We start from the raw sequence: 12,575 nt of genomic DNA on the forward strand, positions 1-12,575 counted from the left end.
CATAAAGGCATACAATAAGGTTAAAATGCATCACAAAAAGGGGCCCTGGACACGGATTAAGAGAAAGACAATTATATAAAAAATACATTATGAATAAGCATAAATATGTAAATGTCTGTTGCGGGAATTAAGTATTTCATTGGTAAGAAAATAGAACATTACAATACAAATGTATTTTAGTATGTTTATTTGATACAAAAGATGACAATAATAAGACACAAAATGGAAATGTTCAGCATCCACCTCTACAAATTGTTGAATTGATGAATTTATGAATTCCTCATTCCCACGAAAAAGAAAATGCAGGTGTCGCCTCTATCTGCAGAAGGCCACAATGTTTACTGTCTCTGGGACATTCCATAACAAGCATACTCATTATGTTGAGATTAAAATTAATTAATTCACAATAGCTAAAATATATTATTGATGTTATTTACATTGTGTTAGGATTCAGTTATGTTTTATATGAAAAGTTATAAATTATTTACAAATAATACACTAACATTTTAGGCAATATATACAGTAGGCCTATAGTGTCTTATAAATCACCTCTAAGAAGATTGGCAACTTCATGTCTGAACGGAACAGCCCAAATTTAAAAACCTTCTTAACATCACCCCATAATTGGGTAGTTTTACCAATTACATTGCTAGAGTACTACTAGAGTACTGTACATAAATCTGACCATTGTAAAATGTTGTAAATTCTAAAGCATTTAGGCTACAGTACAACAACATTACATCATTTTTACAATCGTTTCATCACAAACCTGCGGCAAGCAACACTGCTTTAGAGTCTTCTGCCATTTCTTCTATTGCCTGATTCAGAAGTTGAAGAGTAGTGGCAAATGCTATCACCATTGTGATGGCCGGAACACCAAACAACACACCCTGCACAATCTTTGCCACTAACATGCCTGTTGTGTGAAACATACCGGCCACGACTGTCTTATCTACTCCCTCGGAAAAGCGAGATTTCATAACTGATCTCAGTTGACGTGGTCGCTTGTTGACTCGAACTGCCAGTGCTTGGATGGCTTTTTCAGACAGCCCTAAGGTAGACAAGGCTCTCTCTAGGAAATTTACCATGATAAAAATCTCAGTGCCAATTGAGAAGCCAGGAAGAAGAAGGATATGCACTGAGGCGGCAGAAGCTGCAGCAGCGATTTTTGCCCTTTTTTTAAGGACTTTCTTTTTTGTCTCAATCATGCTCAGAGAACAGACAGGAAGAGATTCAACCAGAGCAGACCACTTATGGTCAGACAGGTTGTCCTGCAAGGAGTCAACCAGCTTCTGGAAATCATACTTCCCCAGGTCCATGGTGGAGATGAGGAAGACTTTGGGGGTTCCAACAGGTGCAAGGTTTTCTCTGCAGCTGAGTCGGATCTTGGTGAGAATCTGCTCCTCAGTCACATTCTTTTTCCGTAATTCAGCTTGCACATCCTGATCAACTTTCGAACGAACAAAGTAAAACGTTTTCCTCCGCTTCTGGATCTCTTTGGCCAGCATGATATCATTCTCTTTGAACCTAAGAGAGCCAATTATGATGAAGAAATCATAGGAGTCAAACTTAACCTTATCGAGATACTTTTTAGCTTTGAAGTTGGGTGTACCAATTCCCGGCAAGTCCCAAATGTAAACGCCGGGCATGTTGGGATGCCTGTATCGAACGCGTTCCATAGTGGTCTCAGTCACTCCAGTCTCTGCTGCCCCATATTCTCCATTTCCAAGACCTCGCATGGCGTTGACAAAGGAAGACTTTCCCACTCCGCTCTCTCCAGTAATGGCAATATTCAGAGTCACGTTCTCCAATCGGAATTGTTCCTCTTTTGCTTCGGCTGATGATAGAGAAGGATCAACTTTCGCATAGTTCCGTGATTCACCCATAACTTCACCCATCATCTCGTTATCATAGTAGTTCGCACCACTCGATTCAGCAGTTTCATAGATAGGTTCAGCCATGATGGCTGTGCAAATGATGGCTGTGCAAATAACAAACTGAACTGGTGAAGTCAGGCAGTTAAATATCTGTCATACATCTATGACAGCTATGCATCTATGACAGATCTAGGACAACGCTGTTGATTCCACACACGGGGGAGAGAGCATGACTGACTTCATTCCCAGGATCCCTGTGGTGTAAAGAATATTGCACAACTTTTAAACTATTTTGACGTTTGTAGGCATTATTGAGCAGCCCTAATCCCTAATCATTTCATTGTTGTGTTTAACAGTAGGCCCATTATGTTTGGCATAGCCATGTTATTTTAGGTGGTTACTTTCTCTCATTTTTTAGGGGTGCCCCTCCAACGTCTGGCTTTCAGACATGACATGTGGCAGCCAAGTCTATGGACTTAATAATGTTTGTCTTATTCATGTGACTGGAGAGAGTAGTCCACCAATGCCAAATGAGTTCTTGAGGTATATGATGGGCCATTGACCTAGGGAAGTATAATTCTGAAGAGAAAAAAACCACAAAGGTGCTTAAGTTTCTGCTGCTGTCTGTACAACTACTACACATTTCCATTTCAGGCTTGCATTGTCCATGGGATGCGAGAAGAGAAAAGCATCAATCAATACAACCAACTAACAAACTTTAATTCTGCCTATTAGGGCTGATTCTGCTAATGCTTTTCATTGGGAATGGAGCATTTCTTTGTGGAAATCCACAAATGGAAACAAACCGCTCCGTTCACATTCAAAAGCATTGGCAGAATCTGCGGTTGATGGAAATATGCTTCTGACTGGAATGTGCAATGCTCCGACTTACAGGAAAAGCAACCTAGAGATTGGCGACAAAACCTGTCAGACCCACCACTCCAGAAAAAACATACTTCCAGTAAATTAATAAAAAATTGGAACACTGATTTGCTTGCCAGGAAGGAAGTAGGCAGGGTAGTAGGCAGGGTTGTATGAATAATCATACAACCCAACTACAATCTGACATTCAGAGTATCTGAGGCTCAAATAATACTGCTCAAATATGGTGTGAACATTATATCAAGTTATTCAACTTTGCAGTTGCTGTTGATACTGATAATTTGGCCATTTAGTCCGGCAGCCGGGGGTGTGGAGTGAGACTGTACTATAGACAGTATTTTAGGTCAATAAAACAACTATAAAATGTCTCACTGAATGGGAAGCACATGAATGTAGCGATGGGCTCGAGTAAGGCAAACGCAGTTGGACTTGCAATGTGACATCGTGAAAAAATTATCTTATTCCCACTCTGCATGGAAGATTGGAAGTGATATGTTTTAGGCTTCTTTGCCGCGCGCATCTTGCTATATGAACAATGATGGATAGATATCCTTTTAATTTGTTTGTTTGTTCCCCACACTTGAAAACAAGGCACTGCATTGTGGGGGGTTTTAAAGCCGCCGCCGCCTGCCCGAGGCGAGGATTGTTTTTTTTGTTTTTTTCATGGCAGGGCCAAGCGGTCTACCTGCGCAGCGCTTGCGATTGACTGGTCGACCGCGATCGACGTAATGGGCACCCCTGGTCTATAGTATACATTATGAATCCACTTGCTGACGGGATGTCGTATTGAGCAATTTTTTTTATAGTTTATATGTGACCATACCATCAACAACCTATAGGCCAAAATTTCAAATTTTCATTATGCTTTAGTATGTGACGTGTCAAACTAGGTTTTTTTTTAATGATACTGAATCCATTCCAAGCATTAGTTTTGCACAAAAAACAAATCTTGGGCTAATAAAGGAACGCTTACGCGTTTCGGCTATGCAGTCTTCAGAGCATTCACATCAAGTGAATTCAAGTACATTTATACAAAAGGGTCAGAGTTCACCTACAGCTGAATCTCAAGTCAATCAACAGGGTCCAATCACAAAGTGATTTGAATAAGCATTTTGAGGCATAGTATCTCAGTTACACATCCAGGCATTAAAGCTAATCTTAACCCAAAAAGCATTTTAAGCTATAATCATCATTCAGTCCATTGGGTGTGATAGTATTGAGTGTGTATATCCACTGCATTTCTCTTTGGGCTAGTCTCTTTAGAATATCACCCCCTCTGCTGGGCATCTCGATTCTCTCAATCCCACAGAATTTTAATGAAGGTGAACAATGGTTTGCTGTACAGATTGCAGTTTTGTGTTCTGATATTCTCTGTTTGAGGGGTCGTTTAGTTTGCCCTACGTATGCCAGACCACAAGGACATACGTAGTAACTAAATCACGTGTCGATTTGCAATGAATTGACAAATAGGAATTTTCTTTCCAGTGTGGGGCGGCTAATTGAATGATTTCTTGTTTGATGTGTTGTTGCAGCAGGCACACATACCACATCTGTACATTCCAGTTGTTGTCAGCCATGTGGTCTTTTTCTGAACCATATTTGTGTACATGACTGTACCTTTGATTATGGGTACCCTCCTGAATGCAACAAGGGGTGGGGATCAACCTTCTCTCTCTGACCTTATCTTAACACGGTCCACTGCCCATGCCTCAACCTTCTCTCTCTGACCTTATCTTAACACGGTCCACTGCCCATACCTCATCCTCCTCTCTCTGACCTTATCTTAACACTGTCCACTGCCCATACCTCATCCTCCTCTCTCTGACCTTATCCATGACCTGCGATAGGCCTGCGTACAGGTCCACTTTGTGGTTTTCGTATGTGACATCAATGTCTGTGTACTTGAACGTGAGACAGTGTACTTGATATGTATTGTGTACTGCCTGATCTGTGGAATACTTTATAGTTAGGCTACGAGAGACATCTCAGACAGTAAGGTCAGCCTTGCTGCAGGCACGTTATTATGTCTCATATCTTGTTGTCATGTCATTACGATCCAGCACTATATATGTTCCTGTTTGTGTAATAAACATTGTGAACCTTTAGCGTGATACAGTCTCGTGTTGCGTTATTGTTCTTCCGGTCCCGCCACCACAGTGGCCGTACCGAAGGAATACTTCAACCGGATTATCACACCACCCAGCCTGCACACACTACCTGTCTGTCAAACCAGACGAGGGTCCAGTACTTAGTTTACAACAGACGCTAAGACGCTATCGATGGCCATTTGCTGCTGTGAGCTTCCGTACAGATCAATCATTTACACAGACTTGACCAAAGCTATTTATTTCCAAGTACCAACACACAAGTACTGTGTTGTACATGTACAGTAGTTGTAACCATGCAGCCAGCCATGCAAGGAAAAGATACAAAACTCAAAAAGATGCAAGAAAGAGGCCCTGTCCCTGTCTCTTCCAATGTGCATGTGGGGATGGGATGGGGTAACCATAGACATATAGACAGTTGCCATAGATGTCAACAAGTTACAAGAAATAGTCTCTGCCAATTACAGCCAGGCAAACAATATGGGATGTCAAAACAGTATTTGATGCCCATTGGTACAGTACATACATCCAGAGGTCATTGTATTGTATCAGCCAACTTTATTATAAATGTATTATATCCTTCCCTTTCCCACTCCGCTCTCTCCAGTAATGGCAATGTTCAGACTTCTCCAACTGGTCTTGTATATATTTTGCTTTGTCTGATGACTGAGCAGGGTCCACTTTCATGTAGTTCTGTGCTTCACTCATGACATCACTCATGATCTCTTTATCATAGCCAACTTTATTATAAATGTATTATATCCTTCCCTTATACAATTGCAAAGATTTGTTATCTTGCGCTGTGATTGGCTGAGTTGTATACAGTATAACATTTGTGACACATGAGCCAATATAAGTGGCAGAGAGAGAGAGGGGGCAGAGAGGGATGGGGAGAGAAAGAGAGACAGGGAGGGAGAGTGAAAGAGGGGGCAGGCCTAGGTTGCTAGATCTTGAGGGAACCTCTAGTAATTTACAATTTAGGGATGTCTCAAGGGGTTAATACTCCTATCCAGAGCATTAAGTGACTGCAGGCTACATTCATGTTGACATCAAGTGAAATTGTGAGCTTTGGAGACTGTGCTCAAGAAATAGTCTTGTTAATTCATATAAAGGACTTTCTAACAAAGGCAGGGGGGGGGGGGGGGTAAATACATGAACAAAAATCTTCCCAACACAGCAAGTATTTCAGTAAACTCTGGCGGTTGCTTTAAGAGGAGGTAAACAGTTACAGCTCAAGAGAACATATAGTTAAATTCGATGTGTGAAGTGGAGTATGTCTTTCCACCGTGCCCCTCGCAGAGGAGAATGAGCCTCAGTGCTGATGTGAGCTTTGTTTATATAGCCCAAGCTGATCAGATCCCAGGTATCATCACTCGTTAATCAGACACAGCAGTCATAATTTCCATATCTATGATCATTTCGAGTTGATTGAGGATGAGTGAAGGAATGTACCCCTCAATCACTGTCTAGGGTCAATCGCTGCCTGAAGTGCTGAACTGCCACAAAATGTGAACAAAACCACCATCCTTCTACAACTTCCTACAAACAATATCTGATATTTACGGAACAACATGTAAAATACAGATTCACAGATTTTGTTTTTATTAGCCTGAGAAGTTCTATAACCATCATAATGAAGAGTTGTAGAATAACCTTGTATCTTTTATAATTTAAATGGCAGCTAAAATATCCATTTCTTAATCAATAGAGATTAACTATAGGCTTCAATAAAATGTACTGCTTGTACGTTCTCAGCTTTTCAGATCATGAAATACATATAACACAATACATACATATATTGTCTTTGTCATGAACAAAAATGTCCACCGTTAGAGACAACCATACAGGCATGTATGTATTGTATTAATTCCTCAAACCTCAGGTATGGGTAGTGTATTTTCCTAAATCAAAACGTTCAGCCGAGAATAACTTTGGTCTCACAGTGTGTTCATCTTTGTGTGCTCTGTCAGCACTCTTTCCTCATTCTCGGCAGGTGAAACTTCTCTCACACAGTATGGGTCAATTTTTAGGACGGTAACCGCCCCCCCGAACCTCAAATGACGCCACATTGTAGGCTCTACAGCGCCGAACCGACTTTTATTCGTGACGGGATAAAGGAGATGGCAGAGGATGCCAAAGCTGTGTTTAGTATAGTGATGCTGGAAAACATGCCAGGGGTGGGCTCACCATTGGGGGTACAGGGAGAAAACATGCCAGGGGTGGGCTCACCATTGGGGGTACAGGGAGAAAACATGCCAAAGGTGGACTCACCAATGGGGGTACAGGGAGAAAACATGCCAAGGGTGGGCTCACCATTGGGGGTACAGGGAGAAAACATGCCAAAGGTGGGCTCACCATTGGGGGTACAGGGAGAAAACATGCCAGGGGTGGACTCACCATTGGGGGTACAGGGAGAAAACATGCCAGGGGTGGACTCACCATTGGGGGTACAGGGAGAAAACATACCAGGGGTGGACTCACCATTGGGAGTAGAAAGCCTGTACTCCCAGGTGGACTCAAAGCAAAAGGTACAGGGAAAACTCCTGGTGGGTCAGTCTGTATGTGACGAGCTGGAGGCTTACTTGTAAAACAAAATATGTAGTGTATGTTATAAAATGTCATACATTGTTGTGGTAATTTTGGGAACGTTATTCTTTTCTATTTCTTTTTTTATTCATGAAAATATCTGGTGTAGAAAACTAGGCTACGATGAGGGACTGGGGTTGCAAATGATCCTTGGCTAAAAACCCCAAATCAAATGTAATGAAATGTTCTCATGATTTTAACTACATTGTTTTTTGTATTGCCTATATAAAAATATAAATGCAAAAAAAAAAAAAAGAAAGAAATGAGAAAGTGCCTGTCTCCGTTGGGTTCTCTTCTCTTCTGTACTTGATTTGTTGTATCGATTGTGTAACAGAGGCTCATGCACAAATATGCATTAGAATATATAGTCTGTTAACCCTATTAATGAATTAATTGATGCTGAAATGAAATGTGACGAGCTGCAAGCTCAAGGGATCATGAAGTTAGTCCAGGCAGTTACATGCCACCATGAATTGACTTTTTACAACATGTAGTTTCAGAACAGAAATTGGACTAATCAAAGAGGTCTTCAAACTGTACTCTGTATTCCAATAAAAATGATGACCTATGCCTCTGTATTCTGTGGTGTGTTGATTTGACTGTTTTCTTTCTATCAACACAATTACAATGACGTTAATAATAGTTTTATAAAGCCACGCCAAGCATACCAACTAAAGGCTGCAGTGTTGAAATGAAACGATTAAAAAAATTAAATAAACAGGCAGGCCACAAGTAGCAAATGTTCTCTTTGCTCCACAAACGCAAAAGAGAAAGGATAGGAATTGTTCTACACGATATTCTCCAAACTGAAATTGTATGGAGTTAGGCATATATCCTAAGAATTCAATAAGTTATGTTTGTTATACATATAGGCCTACTCAGAAACCTTGAAGTACTAGACATTTCTCGGTTGAGATATATTAGGTTTTTGAATAAGATGTATTTGTTTTATTTCAACCAGTACCTGATCAATCAGAACTAATGGCAAACACACATTGGGACACATGTGGGCCACTGTTTTTGCTCAACCCTAAAACACAGTGGTCTACTCTGGAGGGGAAGCTATACCGGGCTTCTCTGGAAAGTACATTCAATTTGATGTTCACATACCAGTATGACGTGAATTTATATTGGTTCATTCTTTTTTATTCTCGTGATTATAAACTCACAGTATAGAAATTAAATACTTGAATATAGCTACTGTAGATATATTGCTCCCCAAGGGGAAATTCAGATGATACCATAGCTCATAAAGGCATACAATAAGGTTAAAATGCATCACAAAAAGGGGCCCTGGGCACGGATTAAGAGAAAGACAATTATATAAAAAAATACATTATGAATAAGCATAAATATGTAAATGTCTGTTGCGGGAATTAAGTATTTCATTGGTAAGAAAATAGAACATTACAATACAAATGTATTTTAGTATGTTTATTTGATACAAAAGATGACAATATACAAGACACAAAATGGAAATGTTCAGCATCCACCTCTACAAATTGTTGAATTGATGAATTTATGAATTCCTCATTCCCATGAAAAAGAAAATGCAGGTGTCGCCTCTATCTGCAGAAGACCACAATGTTTACCGTCTCTGGGACATTCCATAACAAGCATACTCATAATATGTTGAGATTAAAATTAATTAATTCACAATAGCTAAAATATATTATTGATGTTATTTACATTGTGTTAGGATTCAGTTATGTTTTATATGAAAAGTTATAAATTATTTACAAATAATACACTAACATTTTAGGCAATATATACAGTAGGCCTATAGTGTCTTATAAATCACCTCTAAGAAGATTGGCAACTTCATGTCGGTACGGAACAGCCCAAATTTAAAAACCTTCTTAACATCACCCCATAATTGGGTAGTTTTACCAATTACATTGCTAGAGTACTACTAGAGTACTGTACATAAATCTGACCATTGTAAAATGTTGTAAATTCTAAAGCATTTAGGCTACAGTACAACAACATTACATCATTTTTACAATCGTTTCATCACAAACCTGCGGCAAGTAACACTGCTTTAGAGTCTTCTGCCATTTCTTCTATTGCCTGAATCAGAAGTTTAAGAGTAGTGGCAAATGCTATCACCATTGTGATGGCCGGAACACCAAACAACATACCCTCCACAATCTTTGCCATTAACATGCCTGTTGTGCGAAACATACCGGCCACGACTGTCTTATCTACTCCCTCGGAAAAGCGAGATTTCATAACTGATCTCAGTTGATGTGGTCGCTTGTTGACTCGCACTGCCAGTGCTCGGATGGATTTTTCAGACAGCCCTAAGGTAGACAAGGCTCTCTCTAGGAACGTTACCATGATAGCAATCTCACAGCAAATTGAGAAGCCAGGAAGAAGAAGGATATGCACTGAGGCGGCAGCAGCTGTAGCAGCGATCTTTGCCCTTTTTTTAAGGACTTTCTTTTTTGTCTCAATCATGCTCAGAGAACAGACAGGAAGAGATTCAACCAGAGCAGACCACTTATGGTCAGACAGGTTTTCCTGCAAGGAGTCAACCAGCTTCTGGAAATCATACTTCCCCAGGTCCATGGTGGAGATGAGGAAGACTTTGGGGCTTCCAACAGGTGCAAGGTTTTCTCTGCAGCTGAGTCGGATCTTGGTGAGAATCTGCTCCTCAGTCACATTCTTTTTCCGTAATTCAGCTTGCACATCCTGATCAACTTTCGAACGAACAAAGTAAAACGTTTTCCTCCGCTTCTTGATCTCTTTGGCCAGCATGATATCATTCTCTTTGAACCTAAGAGAGCCAATTATGATGAAGAAATCATAGGAGTCAAACTGAACCTTATCAAGATACTTTTTAGCTTTGAAGTTGGGTGTACCAATTCCCGGCAGGTCCCAAATGTAAACGCCGGGCATGGTGGGATGCCTGTATCGAACGCGTTCCATAGTGGTCTCAGTCACTCCAGTCTCTGCTGCCCCATATTCTCCATTTCCAAGACCTCGCATGGCGTTGACAAAGGAAGACTTTCCCACTCCGCTCTCTCCAGTAATGGCAATATTCAGAGTCACGTTCTCCAATCGGAATTGTTCCTCTTTTGCTTCGGCTGATGATAGAGAAGGATCAACTTTCACATAGTTCCGTGATTCACCCATAACTTCAACCATCATCTCGTTATCATTATCATAGTAGATCGCACCACTCGATTCAGCAGTTTCATAGATAGGTTCAGCCATGATGGCTGTGCAAATGATGGCTGTGCAAATGATGGCTGTGCAAATAACAAACTGAACTGGTGAAGTCAGGCAGTTAAATATCTGTCATGCATCTATGACAGCTATGCATCTATGACAGCTCTATGACAACGCTGTTGATTCCACACACAGGGGAGAGAGCATGACTGACTTCATTCCCAGGATCCCTGTGGTCAGTGTGGTGTAAAGAATATTGCACAACTTTTAAACTATTTTGTCGTTTGTAGGCATTATTGAGCAGCCCTAATCCCTAATCATTTCATTGTTGTGTTTAACAGTAGGCCCATTATGTTTGGCATAGCTATGTTATTTTAGGTGGTTACTTTCTCTCATTTTTTAGGGGTGCCCCTCCAACGTCTGGCTTTCAGACATGACATGTGGCAGCCAAGTCTATGGACTTAATAATGTTTGTCTTATTCATGTGACTGGAGAGAGTAGTCCACCAATGCCAAATGAGTTCTTGAGGTATATGATGGGCCATTGACCTAGGGAAGTATAATTCTGAAGAGAAAAAAACCACAAAGGTGCTTAAGTTTCTGCTGCTGTCTGTACAACTACTACACATTTCCATTTCAGGCTTGCATTGTCCATGGGATGCGAGAAGAGAAAAGCATCAATCAATACAACCAACTAACAAACTTTAATTCTGCCTATTAGGGCTGATTCTGCTAATGCTTTTCATTGGGAATGGAGCATTTCTTTGTGGAAATCCACAAATGGAAACAAACCGCTCCATTCACATTCAAAAGCATTGGCAGAATCTGCTCTCATCAACCGGTTGATGGAAATATGCTTCTGACTGGAATGTGCAATGCTCCGACTTACAGGAAAAGCAACCTAGAGATTGGCGACTTCCAGTAAATTAATAAAAAATGGAACACTGATTTGCTTGCCAGGAAGGAAGTAGTCAAAGTGATGAATAATCATACAACCCAACTACAATCTGACATTCAGAGTATCTGAGGCTCAAATAATACTGCTCAAATTTGGTGTGAACATTATATCAAGTTATTCAACTTTGCAGTTGCTGTTGATACTGATAATTTGGCCATTTAGTCCGGCAGCCGGGGGTGTGGAGTGAGACATTTTATAGTTGTTTTATTGACCTAAAATACTGTCTATCCTATAGACAGTATTTTAGGTCAATAAAACAACTATAAAATGTCTCACTGAATGGGAAGCACATGAATGTAGCGATGGGCTCGAGTAAGGCAAACGCAGTTGGACTTGCAATGTGACATCGTGAAAAAATAATCTTATTCCCACTCTGCATGGAAGTGATATGTTTTAGGCTTCTTTGCCACGCGCATCTTGCTATATGAACAATGATGGATAGATATCCTTTTAATTTGTTTGTTTGTTCCCCACACTTGAAAACAAGGCACTGCATTGTGGGGGGTTTTAAAGCCGCCGCCGCGCCGCCGCCTGCCCGAGGCGAGGATTGTTGTTTTTGTTTTTTTTCATGGCAGGGCCAAGCGGTCTACCTGCGCAGCGCTTGCGATCGACCGCGATTGACGTAATGGGCACCCCTGGTCTATAGTATACATTATGAATCCACTTGCTGACGGGATGTCGTTATTGAGCATACCATACCATCAACAACCTATAGGCCAAAATTTCAAATTTTCATTATGCTTTAGTATGTGACGTGTCAAACTAGGTTTTTTTTTAATGATACTGAATCCATTCCAAGCATTAGTTTTGCACAAAAAACTAATCTTGGGCTAATAAAGGAACGCTTACGCGTTTCGGCTATGCAGTCTTCAGAGCATTCACATCAAGTGAATTCAAGTACATTTATACAAAAGGGTCAGAGTTCACCTACAGCTGAAATCTCAAGTCAATCAACAGGGTCCAATCACAAACTGATTTGAATAAGCATTTTGAG

General features: G+C 40.6%; 2 protein-coding genes across 2 annotated transcripts; both read right to left on the reverse strand.

Moving 5' to 3' along the window:
• Positions 1-761: 761 nt before the first annotated feature.
• Positions 762-1,956, reverse strand: LOC310856012 (interferon-gamma-inducible GTPase 10-like; the record flags this gene model as incomplete). Its single annotated transcript, XM_083761227.1, has 1 exon — positions 762-1,956. Exon 1 carries the CDS (start codon positions 1,899-1,901, stop codon positions 762-764), a length of 1,140 nt encoding a protein of 379 aa, XP_083617353.1. The 5' UTR covers positions 1,902-1,956.
• A 7,285-nt stretch (positions 1,957-9,241) lies between these two features.
• On the reverse strand, positions 9,242-10,601 carry LOC310855727 (interferon-gamma-inducible GTPase 10-like). The gene has a single exon (XM_083760851.1). It carries the CDS (start codon positions 10,598-10,600, stop codon positions 9,464-9,466), a length of 1,137 nt encoding a protein of 378 aa, XP_083616977.1. The 5' UTR covers position 10,601; the 3' UTR covers positions 9,242-9,463.
• Between the last annotated feature and the right edge of the window lie 1,974 nt (positions 10,602-12,575).

This window comes from Protomyctophum parallelum (assembly GCF_964188405.1).
Source record: "Protomyctophum parallelum genome assembly, chromosome: 3".
Classification (NCBI taxonomy): Eukaryota; Metazoa; Chordata; class Actinopteri; order Myctophiformes; family Myctophidae; genus Protomyctophum; species Protomyctophum parallelum.